This window comes from Bactrocera tryoni, chromosome 2 (genome assembly GCF_016617805.1).
Source record: "Bactrocera tryoni isolate S06 chromosome 2, CSIRO_BtryS06_freeze2, whole genome shotgun sequence".
NCBI lineage: Eukaryota > Metazoa > Arthropoda > Insecta > Diptera > Tephritidae > Bactrocera > Bactrocera tryoni.
This window is the reverse complement of record NC_052500.1, coordinates 73,791,667-73,808,998: the sequence shown is the minus strand read 5'-3', so window position 1 is coordinate 73,808,998 and position 17,332 is coordinate 73,791,667. Positions and strand designations below refer to the sequence as shown.

General features: G+C 32.8%; 1 protein-coding gene across 3 annotated transcripts in view; it reads left to right on the top strand.

Moving 5' to 3' along the window:
* The window catches only part of LOC120768018, a 65,049-nt gene extending 56,153 nt beyond the window's left edge, over positions 1-8,896 (top strand). For all 3 annotated transcript variants that reach the window (XM_040094474.1, XM_040094476.1, XM_040094477.1), the window contains 3 exons: positions 5,420-5,829; positions 5,904-6,320; positions 7,998-8,896. In XM_040094474.1, the coding sequence (XP_039950408.1) occupies positions 5,420-5,829; positions 5,904-6,320; positions 7,998-8,388 (1,218 nt within the window). In that variant the 3' untranslated portion in view covers positions 8,389-8,896. The remainder of the gene's footprint in view (positions 1-5,419; positions 5,830-5,903; positions 6,321-7,997) is intronic.
* Positions 8,897-17,332: the final 8,436 nt, after the last annotated feature.

Below are 17,332 nucleotides of genomic sequence, written 5' to 3'. Positions count from 1 at the left end.
GTAAGAAAATGAAGGTTTTAATAACTTCTTTCTAAATGGCGTTCAGTATTTGTCTGAAGCACCTGTAAGTCGCGTCCTAAACTACGTCTAATCTCAGTTCCGTATTGTAGGAAAGTTGTCTTAATATTCCTACTAGGATGTAGCTTCTGTGAAAGCATTGTAGCAAGAACTGCTTTGAAAAGACGTTGTCAAGAGACCTCCAATAACTGTCCAGAGTTTGATAAGTCTGTATCTTCATCAACTGCATCCTTTTATTTGGACTTTTTTCTTATACCAACGGGTAAATGCAGCGACAGCCGATCCTATGGTATATAAATAGGCAGAGTCGCAATTTATTCGTCCAAAGACTGTAAAACCTGCAACGTCCTCTAAAAATATAAGCAGAAGCCTTCGTATCTCTGATTTACAATAATATTGCCATGAGAAAATTTAAATAAACAATTCAGGTAGTTTATACATCGATCTATCTCTTAATAATAACTTTTACGTCGGAAAACACAAATTTCTTCACATTAAATATATTTACATATGTATATCTATCCGTTTCTAATGCATATCAAACTTCATATGGAGCCATTGGTGTACTATCTGAGCTATTAATGCACATTTTCGGTGATGCATCTGCAGATATTTTGATTTTGATTGAGAAAGCCTCGTAGAGTACACCTTCTTGTGATAACTGTGGTTTCGTATTTATTTGAATTTGCTCACTATTTGGATATTAAGCTTGCCGCGACCTTTGTGAAGCCCTGAAGGCGCTATACTGTCCGTCTGTCTATATAAAAAGTGAAGTAGTGTCTCAGTTTTTGAGGTATTGAATATCTGCAAGAATCGACGATATTGGACAACTACAAGATATAGTTGCCATACAAACTGATCGATTATGATCAAGTTTTTTTATTAAAAATATTTTTTATTTCGCTCCAAAGGTACCCATGAAGAAAAAAGTTAGACAAATGGCGGCTACGCTTGTAGCAGACTGGTTAACATAAAATAAAAGAACACCAATTGAATATTAATCTGTCCGTAGATTTCCATCGTCGGAATAATTTTCAATATTTTTAATGCTTTTGAATATTAAACCCCAAATTTCATGATTTTTGCGACTACTTTTTTTTTTTAAATCCTAGTTCGGATGATAGCCACATGTGTGCTGAATCAACCGTTTAAAATTTAATTTATACAATCAATGAAACAGTTTTTGAGAAATCCAATAACATTAATCTTCGGAAAATTATTTTACCAGCACATTTTATGAATGCTCTATATTGGACTTAAGAAAAAAAATTGATTTTTTGAAACTGTCACACGGGTTTGACCCCTTAAGAACTTCATAAGATATCTTCATATAAGCTTTAATTTAAAAAAAAAATATTTTTCATATTAAGTAACCATTATTCAAAAAAAAATTGTACTGTAAATTAAAGATTTAAAAAAATATGTGAACATATTCCTAACCTCAAATAATTCTATTCAAAATGTTTACTTAAAGTTTTTTATTTCCTCTTTTTCTTATCTTAATGTGGATTGATACAGAGCACCCTTATCTTACCTTTGCTTTGCTCGCACTCAATATTTTTCAAAGTGAAATCAAATTTTATTTGAATCAATGTGCACAAAACAAATATTTCTTAGGGTTATACATACGTTAGGGTGAGTAAAAAAAAAAAACAATAATATCGAGTTTAGGGGTTAAAATAAAAAACAGAAATGAAATACAAAATGAAAATCTGTTTTCATTAAGGGGTTATTTACAGTTAAAAGGCCGATAAAAAGCGAATTATGGACATTTATTCTTACTTGGTATTAGTAAAAATATTTATTTGGAAAGGAACTACAGCTGATTTCGTGAAAGTAATGTTAAATCGAGTAATTAAGTGAAGGAATAAGCAAAATATTTTTTTTTTTAGCAAAATGGCGGTTTTGAAAAGTAAAAAAAAAACACGATTTTTGACCTAAAATTTCGGCCTTAAATTGTTTATGAAAAAATATTTATGATTGAAAAAAATCTTCGATTAATTACTAGAAAATATATTTAAGAAGCTCGTGTTAAAATTTGAGACTAATCGGTTAAGCCGTTTTCGAGTAATGTTAGTCACCGACTTTGAAATGGTTGCAAGCTAATAAGTCTGCCTTGCGGGGATATTTTTTTCTGAATATACATAAATTAAATAAAAAGTTTTTTTTTGGCTCAACCTAATGTACATTTGTGGTATATTTTACTCCATATTTCGATAAGAACTAATTATCTATTGGGTTGTTCATTAAGTCATTTCGTTTGATGACAACAGCTGATCTTTTTTACTTTTTTCGCAGCCAAACCACGACACACTAAATCGCTTTACCGTTATAAATTTGAACAGCTGATATAGTAACGCTTGTTTGTGAAATATTTTCTTAAATTGTTTGGTAAATTTCTTTCCGACAATTTCGATCTTCTGGATGGACCACGTCCTAGAAGGCCTCTTGAAGCCGATGTTGATAAAACAAAGTCGTTGGTCACTGCAAATCGTCGAATAACAACATCTCGAGAGATTGCTAAAAGATAAAATTTGTGGTGGTTGTTGTTGTTGTTGTAGCCGCATCAACATTCTTGCAGAAATTTCATGGAATGATGCCGAGTTGACAGTCCTTGGCCGGATAAAAATCCGAGTCCGTTCCGGTTACTTAAATCCGACTGTCGTGGGAACGTTAAGATTAAATTTGTCTAACGCGTACGTTCAAGTCATACAATAAAAAAATCGTGTTTAAATTGGACAAAAAAAAAAAGAAATTACTTAATGAACGGTCCAATAATTAAGAAAAATGAGACATATTAGTAACAGACTGTAAAGCACTCATGTTTATTGCCTTCAGGCCGCCTCAATTGTAAAAACTTATAGAGGTAACTCACTACTTACATATGTCCATGGGTCAGTAACCGCCCTATGGCCTACTGTAATGTGATGTAATGCGCCCAATTATGAAGCAATATTAAATTTTACAACTTTTCACTCATTGAGTTAAGTATTTCGCACTCTCATCCGCCCATTATCGCCGCAGTAGTTGAGTTATCTAAATTTCGGTATATTCGATTAATAGAGTTATATTGAATACTACAACTACAAATTGACAACAACTCTATAGTTCACTTTGAGTGCAAGTGTCCTCGATTTTGTATTATATTTATGTTTATAGGTGTTTTGTAATCACTGAACCTTATTAACGGTATAAAAACACGTCAGGCGGATCGCAGTTGATAATTCGGTACATTTAATTAAGTTTTTTTTTAGTACATAGTACAATTATCGCGGCAATTGGAGGTGTTCTTAGGTATTTTTTTCTTTACTTTGTTTATTTTTTCCATTGTTATTTCCTTTCTACGTACTAAAAACAGTAAACATTTTTTCATGAATTTTTATCAGCGCGTTTTATTTATTATGAAAGTTCATATTAATAAATTTTTCATTAACATTCAATAGAAAACTGCCGAATCGCGAGGATCTGCGCGTTTTGAAGTCACTGAAATTAAAAAAAGTTAAATATTTTCTACTAATGAATGTATATTTTTTAAAGAAAAACTATGATAATAATAGTGTAAAAATTATAAAAGATAATATATGATGATATGTGGAGAAACTTCAGTATCAATTCAAGTGTGCGCTCAATTAAGTGAATTTAAAATTCCGTGAAAATCGCCGAATATTTTTATTGTGCCTAAAAATCATTATTGTGGTAATTTTATTTTTACAATAAAAAATTAATTACAATACTTACAATATTTTTCTAAAAAAATAATATAAGCACAAATTTTATAAAAAAAAAAAACGTCCTGACTGTATAAATATTATTATGCTCTTGCAAAATGTTGCTACAGGGTAGATTGTGACAAAAATTTCCCGAATAAATGATATTTCGAAAAAAAATATAATTTTCGAAGTTGGTAGAACTGTTCTAAAGTACTATGCAAATATGAGCGCGATCTATCAACCAATTCGTTTACAGCAGCTGCTTAAGTCGGTACACCTGAGTAATACGTTGCGATTTTTACAATGGATTAAAATATCGAAGAAAGTATGTGTTTGTTGCGAATGTTGGAAAAGGCTTACGATCATTCAGTTTTATCAAAAACACAAGCCTACGAGATGGTCGACCTCTACAACTAATGAAAATATTAAAAAGTGAAGGATATGGTGCTTGAAAATCGTCGGGCTCGAATGATTTTATGATTTTAGTGTCTATTTTGGGTATGAATATAAAGATATAGCCGAATTTTTTTCAAAAAGAAGACCGTACACAGATCTCGTTGAACATGCTTAGTCAATCATAGCTGCTGAAGACCACTTTCTTTTAAAGTTTTGAAGGTCTTTTGGTCACTTTTTTTTTGTTGCCTTCAACTCTTTTTTTACTAAAGCCCAGTATCTCTCAATCGGCCTTAGTTCTGGACAGTTCGGTGGATTCGCTTCTTTAGGTACGAAATCCATTCTGTTAGAACCATTCTAAGGCTTTTTTGCTATAGTGACATGAAGCGTGGTCAGGCTTAAAAACGTGGGCACTTCATGTCGGCTTAGAAATGGGAGCAATTTTTTTTTTAAACATTATTTCACATATATTTCGCTGTTGATTGTATCCGATGTATTGAATGAGCTGCTTCTTTTGCCACAACTGCAAATTGCCTGTCACACAAGAAATTTCTCTAGAAATTTTGTCATCTTTTTGGCTTTGAATTTTTCAGCAACATTGCCTCGAGGTAGCTGAGAAAATTCCACTAAAACGTAGGTCTCGTCATCCATTATGTTTGTCAACTTCTTAGCTTGTTTTGTGGTTTCGTTTTTGAAGGCGTTTCTATCCGGAATTTTCTGTACCTTGGACGTCTTCAGCCCAGCTTCCTTCTTCGTCCTGCATACGAAAGATTCTGAGCAGCCAGCCTTCCTCGTCAATTTCCTGCCCGAAAGGCTTAGCTCTTTCTCGATCATGTGGCCTCTTCTTTTTACCAGAACCTTCTTCTTGTCAATACGTTCATCTTCCTTAAAGTGTTTACTAACGCGAGAATGGTTTTAGAGTTAGCCCCTACCTCTTTGGCAATCGAAGAGACTAACTTTTGTCACACATATCTCATTTCAAGATACTTATAATACTGACGCGAACTAAATTATAGCAATAAAACTAAGTCTAAGTTAATGGCCTTGAATAAAAGTTACGAATATTTCAAATTTTATTGTTATTTACTCACAATTTCTTGGATTAATAAATGTTGAATTCTTTCGCAACATTTTCAATATAAAGTTTTACCAGCGCCTGAAGTAATATCCGGCGCTTTGATTCCTGCGAGTTGCAAGAGTATCAAATGTTCGGTTATACCCGAACTTAGCCCAGCCTTACTTGTTTTTTTTTTTTAAATTTTCTGTCACTGACCGTATCTCACCGTTTTTATTTGCAGATTTTCCATTTACGCGACATCCGTTGGGAGAAGTCACAATTTTTATCGAAGAGTTTCCTCGGCTTTGTAGCATTTAACTTATTCCTCTACAGCTTATTCGGCATTGAGGTATTTTCTTCGTTGATTATCAACGATCGGCAGAATTATGCGCACATCTTCAACGGCTGTTATGCCGTACTCTTGCTCATTGTGGTCGTTTTCTTTTTGATCTATGGCGTCGAAGTGTTTTTCAAATTGCGCGGCGGCTTCGTTTACGATCAAACTGGCAAAATACTTGGACCCAGCGAAGCGATTGTAAATGCCTCACAACTGCACCAGTCACGCTTGGGTCTACTATCACAGGCGATTATGTTAATCGTCATTGTGGGCTTCCTCACATCAGAGACATTGGGTGATTTCTGGAAAACAAAGTGAGTTTCACATTAATACTAAATCTTATGAATCAATAAATATTATTTATTTCCACTTTTTTTTTTATTTTTAGGGTGCCAGTGTACTCACGCAATTGGCATGACATTGTCTTCCGCATTGTAGAGATGGGTGTTGCTGTTTGGTTCCCTTGCTGCTTGTGGAATTCAATGGCGCCCGAACAGCTGTGGATCTTAAATCCGCGTAAATTGCTGTCGCGTCAAATTGACCCATCTATACCGACCACATCGGCGGAAACCAAGAGCCTCTCACCCGAGGAAGGTCAATCGTTTTTGACGAAAAAAGACTGTTGGATTTGTTATGATAGTGACAAGCCCGAACCGCTCATACAGCCATGCCGCTGCACCGGCGATGTCAGTTCTGTACATCATGAGTGTCTCAAACGTTGGCTCGTGGAGAGCTGTAGTTCGCCAGATGCGCAGTTGTCGTGTAAAGTTTGTGGTTTCCCGTATGAAATTGAGAAGAGCAAAAAGTAAGTAGTTGAATTAAATATTTAGGAGAAATAAAATTATTATAATTTTGAACTATTCTTACACTAATAACTAACTATTTAATATTTAGACTAGCTATCATTTATTCCATTTGATATTTCTTGTCATTATGGTAAAAAAACAAGAAAAAACGTTAACTTCGGTTGCACAGAAGCTATAACACCCTTCACAAATATAAACGGTTTCTTAGAAGAACTTGATTCCCTTCGTTCCGTTTGTATGACAGTTATATGCTATGGTGATCCGATCTGAAGTTTTTTTTTCGGAAATCCTTGTATGAAAACATTTTTTATTTCAGAGAATATCTTCACAAAAGTCATTCGGTTCCAAGCCAGGACTGTCAGGACGCTAGCTGACTCATCAAAATGAGTACAGAAAAATGCAGTTTCAGTTGATGTGTAAGAACTTGCATTGCCGTGGTAAAGAGTGCTCCGTCTTCGGTAGTTGGTTTTCTTCTTTTCCTGGCAAGCAGATGGTTCTATACCTTTCAGAATTTTTTGTTCTGCGTTGTTCTAGTGGTATGATTGCGACATGTTCAGGTTTTCCAAAAACACCGGGAAGCGTGAACAATTTTTGTTTCTTCGGCATATCTTGAAACGCCCATGCATTCGACCGATCTTTACCTTCGGACACATCGTATTTTTAAAATTTTCGCCCGACCAATCAGCACGAGTCTTTTTTGGAGCTATGTACAAATTATATGGGATCCAACGTGTAAATTTGGCTTTCAATGAATCGATTGTGACATTCGCTGTGTTCGGGTTAAAAATATTCGGTTATCATTGAGCGGTAGCGATTCCCCATAACAGTAACGTGCCGGTCTTGATCATCACGGAAGAAGTGCGGCCCAATGACGCTTCCGGCCATAAACCGCACCAAAATTTTTTCGAGAAGCAATGGTGACTCATGGAGTACGTGTGGATTGCTGCCTGACAAATACGCATATTTTGCTTATTGACGAAGCTATTCAGCCAGAAATAATGAGCCTTATCGCTGAAGATGATTTTTCGATGAAAATCCGGATCATTTTCAAGTTGTTGCTCAGCCCAATTCACGAACATACGACGATTGTGGTGGTGGTGGCGGCTTCAGTTTTTGCGTTAGTTTGATCTTGTAAGGATGTAGGCCAAGATCTTTTCGCAAAATTCGCCAATACGACGTCACAGAGATGCCAAACGCTTGAGAATGATGTGTGGGAGACTGATTTGGGTCTTCCTCGATAAATGCGCTAGCGGCAGCAATATACTCGACACCACGGTCACTTCTTTGTCTCACTGTCACGGGAACGTTTTGTAAATTTTCTACTAGACGCTCAATTGTTGAAGTGGCAGGACGATTATGACGACCATAAATTGGACGTACATAGCACTCTTAAAGTTGAAACCACTGACTACGAATTCCGGTAGTAAATTTAAGTAATTTCGACTCGTTGTTGGTCTTTCCATGATGAAATGGCAAACCTTGTGAAGTGTATTATAGCTACGGTTTAAGCGAAGTAAACGTTTTTTCTTGATTTGTTACAAAATTCCATACTTTATAGGGCCTTGCGAAGCATTAAGGGTTTCAAATCAAAAACATTAAAATAAAGAATATGATATAAATTGATTTCACTTACCGTCATATCACTTAATATACACATCTTTTCACCAAAATTGCAGACTCGACTGGGAGAAGGGCTTCAACTTGCAACACTGGACCAAGACAATCATACTGATCACGCTAATGTGCGTCGCCGGCGCCAGCGCTTGGGTGGTCATTCAACTGTATGTTGATCCGCTGGTGCGCGTACTCACCGTCGGCATTGCCGTGCTCATTGGCTATGTGTGTGTCAAGTGTTTGGGCGAGAACACAGTGGTGGCATATCAACGCGCCAAAGTCAGCTCAATTAATATAGTGACGAAATCGGAAATGGAAAAGCTACACACCATCTGTCAAGACGTCGGCGAACGGCCAACAACAACAGCGGCAGCAGCGGCGGCTGCAGCAGCTGCAGCCAGCGTTGGACCAACACCAACAACAAGCGCTATGTTAGCCAACACTGTGCAATGATTATGACCCGCTGAGGAGGGGGGCAGCAGTGCCGTTGAGTCGGAGCACACACGCTTGTTGAACGGTGAAGGTGAGGATGAGCAACAACAACTACAACTGCAACGACACGAGCGTTTGGTGGAAGTTGAACAGGTGAATGGGCGGGTGACAGTAGCTGCCACGAAAATAGCACCACCGAATACGATTATTAGTCTGACTAACGTAACAGAGAAGAAACGAAATAAACACTAACTGACTAACGCGGTAATGGCGAAGCGGAGCAAATGCGATAGCAATAACCACAACAACAACAATGACGATTGCGACTATGACGAGACGTGGACGAGACGTGGACGACAGCGCATGCGTTCCGAGGCAAGTTAATTAAGTTGGACAAAGGCTGTCCATATAAACAGCTATGAGTTTACACAACAACAGCAAATTACTGCAGCAATTATGAGAAGAAAAAAATATAATTATAAAAAATAGAAATACAATAACATTACTCGTTCGCTTTAAGCAACATTAACCAATAACTTTCATTCATACATATATACAGCTAAACATACATACATACATATGCATATACACAAGCATAACTTAAACTAACCGCCAGGCAAGCTAAAGTAAGCAATCGAAGGAGTTAGTAAGCACAAGCTGTGAAGGAGAAGGAGCTACACGGGTGAATATAGCAACGAAAAACAACAATAACAAGAAGACGCCCTAGTCTAAACAGGAGGAGCTAAAACAATAACAATATCAATAACATTTAATGGCCCAGCATAGCAAAAATATGTAAATGGCCAGCTTCTTTTCAACTTTTTTGGAGTCAGTAGAGTGAAATGACTTGACCACGAAAGTTTGTGCCAATGGTAATAAAATTTACAAAAGCATCCAAGCACCTCGGCTGGTTGGTGTTATTTTAAGTTGTCATTTGTGTACAAGCGCGCAACCCTTGACGTTTGTTAATGGAGAGTAAATGTCAAATTTCTCATACAATCGCGTGCATTTTTCATGTTCATACATAAATACCTATATAGTACATACATACATATTTTATAATTTAATTGTATTTACAAAATCAAAGCGAAAACGTCGTGATCTGCGTCTAATATGAGCTGCATACATATTGGCATCGCATTCATTAATTTCATGTTTCTATACACGAATTTGGTTACTCGATTCTCTATGTTAATGAAAATAAGAATTTTATTATGCATATTTTTTCCAATTTTGTGTGTTTCGCAAACTAAATTTTGAGCAATTTTGTGAAACAATTAATTAGTTTTTCGGCAAGCACTCAAATATCGCAAATCAAAAGATGTTCAAATTTGAAAAAAGTAAATAAAATAAAATAAAAAATTTTATAATATGCCAAACTACATACATACATACATACATACGAGTACATGCAAACATAAATAAATGCGTACACATTTTCATTACAAAAATTGTGTTGTAAAAATGCAATTTGTGCAAACAAACACAAAAAATATTTAATATATATAAATATAAATAGTAATAGCCAACAAACGTCAGTATCATTGCAATTGAGATTAATTACAAATGTTTAAGTGAAAATATGAAGTAACAATAAAAGGCTTTCAGAGTACATATAAAATTACATATACAGTACATATAGTCATAACAACTAACACATTAACACAATAATAAAGTTTGACGCGCCCAATACACCACAGTTGAAGGTAACGACGCATTTGGAAATATTTTTAATATGTATAACCTTCTGCCATAAAAACTTTTGAAACCCATGAAAACCTGCAGCTTTGTGTTATAAAAATTAATTTTAAAAAATTTAAAATTATAATTATTAAACAAGAAATAAAAATTATAATTTAAAAAAATCAAAAAAATTTTAATTAAAAAAAAATAAAAATTATAATTAAAAAAAAGAACAAAAATATTTTTTTTTAATATATCAGATACGAAGAAATGAAGCTTCATTTATATTCCTTTTTGTTTTTCTTGAACCTAAAACCACTGATTTACCTTAAGAATTATAATTTATGTTATAAATTCTTTGAATAAAAAACACTTAAAAATTAAAATATTAAAAAAATAATTAAAATATTTTTTCGAAAAAAAATTATCAATTTAGAAAAAATATAGCTTAATTTAATTTTTTTGTTTTTGTTTAACCTAAAAAAACTCATTTGCTTTTTTTACCTTGAAAAATATCATTATTAACACAAATTACTATTTTTCAATTTTTTTATTTAATTGAAATTAAAATTTTGAAGCATTTAGCTTTAGAAAAAATATAACTTAATTTATATGTATGTATATACATATATTTTTCTCTTTTTGTTTAACCTAAAAAACTGATTTACCTGTTTTACCTTGGAAAATATCATTAATTACACAAATAAATATTTTTCATATTTTTTTGTATTTAATTGAAATAAATTTTTTGAAACATTTAGCTTTCCACACAAATTTAAATATTTGGACTTAAATTTAAATCTTTCTAATGCTCAAATTAAAAAAAAATCAAATTTTTAACTAAATCTGAGTCAATATAATACAGCTTTTGTCGATAAGGGGTTATATTCACTTTTTAAGTCAGGAAAAACGCATTTTTTTCATGAATATTTTTGAAGAGATATTGAATTTAATAAAAAAAAGCAAATACAAAAAATAAAATAAAAAAATAATACAGATTAACAAAATTTCATGTAATTTAATAATTAATTTTGAAAATTTTTGGATTCCCTTCATTCCAAAACCGATGATCAGGAGGACATCCTAAATAAAATTGTCAGGCGAGAAGGAAAATTTTTCTGCTTAAAATTTTTTCTACTAAAATCCAAAAAACAACAAAAAATATAATTACTCAAGATGAAGATGATGGTAATAAACGAACAACTAGTGAAACTTTTGAACTTTGACAAACACATTCAGTTTTTTTTAACAAATTTTTAACAGTCGAAATTGTTATAAAAAGTAATTTCGAAAAAACGCGTTTAAACTTTAAAGTTTTGGGAGCTGATTGCACTAATTAAAAAATCCTATAAAAACGCTCATAACTCCAAAAGTTTTTGCCGAATCAACGCCAAAAATTCGAAGAATATTCTCAAAGATATCTGTTTTCGATATACAGTTGTACTTCCTGAACTCAAATCGCCATAATCTACAAAACAACTTCGAGTTAGAGGGACTTCGAGGTTATGGCAGGAAATTTGTATGAAATTTGACTTCTATTGGCAATTCAAGAGTTCGAATTATAGAGGACTTCCAGTTATAGAAGTTCAACTGTATATGCGAAGTAAAAAATCGATTTTTTGAGATGCACAAGTGGCTATAACCCCTTAAGATAATGTTTAAGACTTCTTCGAGACTGGACCTCGGTTTTTATATAAATCTAAGCATGTAGACTTTCAAATTACGATAATATTTACAGAAGCAGATTTTTAAGACTTTATTGAAAGTATCTTGTATTGATAGTGCAAAAGATAATGTGCTTTGCTGAAAAAAATCAATGTTTAATGTGTGTATTTGGCGACTTTTAATATACAAAGCGCATAACTAACATATTTCCACTATTTTATTGAAGGGAAAATTTTTTTAAAATTATTTGCACGCTAATTTGAAAATAATAAAACATTATAATTAATTATATTACAGCAAAATTAGCATTGAAAGTATAAATTATGCATTTTTTTTATTAAAAATTAATTAATTAATGTTTATTAAATTTTTTATAAAAAAATAATTCTTCTCTTTTCTTATTTAATACACTTAACAATATTACTTTTTATGAAAAAATTCTTAGCTGAAAAATGCTTACTATTGAAAAAAATATCTCAACTTAAAAACTAAATTTAACCCAAAAATGTTACTTGCACTCTTTTTTCGTTGCTAACTAGGGTTGCCAATTTTTTTATTAAAATTTTTAAATTTAAATTTTTGATATTAAAATTTTGAACTTTTTTTAAATTAAGATTTTTGGGTTCACAAAAAAAATTATTTAAATGTAAATTAAATTACTTTTAAGGCATTATTTGAAACCCTGTTTCTAACATACAAAATATTACTAAAATAATTAAAAGAGATAATTTTTTTAAACAACACAACTTACCATCGTCACTTTGCTATTGCTTTTGCTTTAATTTAATTTCAAAACTGCTAACAAAACACTCAATTAAAACAATTATTTATAACGAGTTGCTTGATTACAACAATTATATCGAAAAAATAATGTTATTCAGCTTTTATTTTTCAAAATAAAAAAAAGTTATGAAATTAGTAAAAAAAACAACAACAAATATTTATGTATTTTTCGAAAACTAAACTATTTTTATGTTTTTTTGAAGAAAAATTGTATAGTTTTCGAAATCAGCAAACGCTGTGAAGCGAAGTTGAGAATATGCGCTCAAACCTACAGACTTATAACATTAATGTAGCAGCAAATAAAAAACTTACAGAAAAAAGAGAAGTAAATATACTACACATATGTTAACTGAGTTCAAAATGCATAGGCAAAGGAATGAACTTGAAAACAAAAAAAATTAAAAATTTAAAATTAAAGTCAGAAAATTTGAAAAATAAAACTAAGAAATTAAAAATAAAGTCAAAAACATTTAAAAATGAAATTGAAAAATTAAAAATAAAATTGAAAAATTAAAAATAAAATAGAAAAATTAAAAATAATAATATTGTAAAATAAAAATAAAGTCAAAAAATTTAAAAATAAAATTGAGAAATTAAAAATAAAAATTAAAAATTAACAATAATATTGTAAAACTAAAAAATAAAATTTCAAAACTTATAAATACACTCGAAAATATTTTAAAATAGCATTGAAAAAAATTAATAGTAAACTCGAATTTTTTTCAAAAATAGAATTGAAAAAATTTTCTAAAATAGAATTGAAAAAAAATCAAAAATAGATTTGAAAAAAATTTCAAAACAACAACATAAAATAAAATGTAAAAATATTATTGATTTAAATTGCGCATAAAATAATTGCAAATAGTATTCAGTTCGTTCATTGCCCGCATTACACTGTGCAACATAATAAAATTACTTACATAAATGCTGTAAATTCAGTTTCAAATCATCACACATCAGAGTACGAATATTATTTATAATAACTAGTAAATACATACATATACAAAAAAACTTTAAAATATTTAAACGACAACATGTACGTATGTGTGCAAATACTCACACACACACATACATAAATAATATTATTTTTAATACGAATTATATTTAAGTGCTAGTTAAGTTAATATGAATTACGATAATTACAACAACACAACAACTCTTTATTATAGAGTAAAACGAGAAAGCTACAAAAAGAAACAAAGAAAACAACAAATAAATAAATAAACAAAATGCAACCTTGCAAACACGTATTAAAATTAAATTTAAAATACATATTAATAATGAAAATTTAATTGTAATCAAATTATTGTGATAGCAGCATACAATTCATTTAACCATTTAATCATAAACGATATATGCATGTAAGAAATTTTACAAAAACAAAAAGAAAACAAATATTTAAGAAAGTAAGCAAACGTTTGCATTCATTTTAAACAATTTTTAATGGAACAAAGCCAGTGAAGTAAGCTTAACAAAATAATTTTGCTAATAATATATACTGTTAAATGACCCCCCGCCTCCCAGCAGTCGACAATTGCATGTGCGACGCAACACAATTTTGACGCAATCCAAATTTTTTGCGCACTTACAACAAATTTGATATAAAATATTATATATTTACGCTTTGTAAAGTCATTAGCCGATAAGCGTGCGTTCCATCTTTAGCTGGTGTGTCAATAAAGTCTGTTTAGGGCGCTACACTCAACGTTTTATGTGTCGACTGTGGAAAGTGAAGCTTACAGTTTGAACACTTAAATTAGAAAAGCAGTCATGTGACGTTGATTCACCAAGTTGAAAAAATAACTTATTTCTTCGTAGCATTCGTAGGCGATTTTTCAGGTGTCATACCACATTTAACCGCATGGGAAAATATTTTCGGGTACATACATACATATATAAATCAACAATTGCTAGTGAAATACTACAAGCATATGTTTTCGGCACGGCTCGGTAGTCTCATCGGGTAAATTCCAATCAAGTCGATTTTATAGATTCTATGGCATGAGCCCCGCAAATCAGTGCCCGATGTCTTCATATGAGTGAGACGAGTTTTGGTATGTCGAGTATTTCGGTCTCGGATATTAATATTCTTAAAGCATACCTTTTAAATCGTTCATAAATCATCCTTCAACCATCGCCAGATACTCCGTACCTTTGGTTTTGCGTTTGGTGGGTGACCCGAAATTTTTATTCACATAACAGATTTCAAAATACCAACCCATTTTCGATTTTGGATCCTTGAACCTTACGTCGCCTTTTCTGAAGTCCATTTGGTGAGAAGGTAAGCCAACAGAAAACATAAGAATCCGAAAATTTTATTCACGGTACGATTTCAAACACCAACCCATTTTCAATTTTGGATGCTTGAACCCAACGTCGCCTTTTCTGAAGTCAATTCCACTAAATCTTACCTACCCAGAGATGCCTGTCGATGTCATTAACATGCAAAGGTTCATAGATTTGAATTCAATGATCAACATTAAATGAGATCATCGTCTTTTCAAGCAATCATTACTGCTGGATTATCCTAGGCTCTATATCGAAGGATTTGCAGCAGGAATTCAAAGCAATAGTTTACTTCAATACCAGATACCAACTTGAATATACTATTTATTGCATATAGCATCCGATTAAACTTGACGCGGAGTGACAAAAAACCAACAATTTCTTGTTTTTCTTTATTGGCGTAGACACCGCTTATGCGGCTATAATCGAGTTTGAAAAGTCTCTCATCCGAGACTGTTTTCGTCTTTTTATTGGCAATGTTTTTTACGTGGTTGGTCCCAAACCTAGCGCATAACCCTGGGAAAGAGATATTTCGCCTTCTCACTTTGGCTCGCCTTCAAACGGATGTTTTTTTTTTGGCTACCCAGAGGGTACTTTGTCTTAGACCACATATAAAAGAATCGTTTCTGGCAACTATCAAGGGAATGGCGCTCAGAGAACTATCCTCATTTGCGTGAACTTCTACGCAAGGCTCCATCCTCCAAAACAACAATTTTTATATCATCATTATCGCCTTCAAAACAGACTATTTTTTGAGCTGTTTGCAAGCTAAATTTTATAGATTGTTTTACAGTTTTCCCGTCGCATTCAGAAATTCACGGCTTGTTAGCAGTATGATGCGTTTGTTGAATGTAGAGTCCTCAGCTACGTTATGAAGCATATCTTTTGCAACCTCTACTCAAAGTCGTTATTGCAAAAGATTCAGATCTTTTAATGTGAGTCTAATTCTACCCAAGTCATTAACCAAAATGTGTTGAGTCAATTCATAGGTGATGTTGAGATCCTCTGCTACCTCTCTGATGCCAACACGCCGATTTTCTAGCACTACTTCTTTAACTTTTTTCGATATTATTGATGGAAGACCCGCATGAGGCAAGTTTACGATGACTTCGTGACCTTCGCTGAATGCTTTGTGCCGCTCGAATGTTTGTGTTCCTAGTAAAGTAGACTCACTAAAACAACATTTTGAACGATTTCTTAAGGTTCAATTAGAGGTGCCATACAATAACACCTTACCCATAACCAAAATTAATTCGATAGGTGGTATGGTTATGGCCATGGCATTATGGTACGTCACCATTAATTAAAAACAGTGTTGCCCGTAAAGTTGATTCGATCAGCTGTTTTATATGGTTATGGTTCTTCTTCTTTATTGGCGTAGACATCGCTTACGCAGTTACAGCCAGGTCCTTCTCCACCCGGTCTTTCCAACGGAGTGGAAGTCTTGCCCTCGTTCACAACCGGAAAGGCTTTGAGATGTCCTTACCGATCCTGACGGAGCTCCTTAAATTTTTCGCCCATACTGAAAATCATCAAATAAACTTTTCACGTCCTCCAAACACACTTTAATTGACACATGGAAATCAAACTTCTCTCGAAAATAAAAGAGGCTGTACCAAGCTAGGAAATAACTTCATCGATTCGGTTTGCGCGCACAGTTTATATGGGCCAATCCGAGTCAAGTTTGACCAGAGGGTAAGTTTGTTCTATAGTCTTGCGGTATTGTTCGAAGATAGCCCTTAAATAACCGATCATTCGCTTATAAATGGTTTAAAATATATTTTACAACATATGCTTGACACGCTTTCAACATTTTCAGCACCATTCCCTACATATTTTTTCATGTTTCATTGGATTCAATTTCACTAAATAATACAGGTCACTCTGTGTGTGCAAGTATAGAACCTTGATATACATACGTCATCAAGTGATATATATGTCCGCAAATTATATGCAAGTCATCATTATGTTTTAAATCACGTTCATGAATCAGGGAACAAAATCGCCGTTGCACCCGAAGTACTCATAAACGCTTTCGAAAGGATCAGCTGTTGCTGACACTGTAATAAAAGATATCTGTTCGAAGGAACGCGCTCAGCGCATCGCTAGTATTGCGTCACACAATTTTTTCTCTCACCACCAAACTGTAGATTATCACTACGCCACTAAATCACTAAACTGAATCCCTAAAGCCGCACCTCGAGCTTATCTTCAAAATCAGCTCATATACAAATATATAGTACACATGCATAGCTGCAATATAATATTCATAATAATCCAGTGCACTCACAAAATACTACACACGCCATTTAGGTTGCACGGCATAATTTATTTGTTATATAATAAGTGTAATAATTTAAATAGTTGTTATGCTTAAGACACACATGCTTTATATGTATGTAAGCCTTGATTATTGAAAACGATGATAAGAATTGTACACGTTCATAAAAAAAGCAATTAATTAATTAGTAGTGGTTTATATGCATAGCATTTTGGAGTTCATACATATTACATAGTATATGTATATATGGTAGATTTTTACATACAT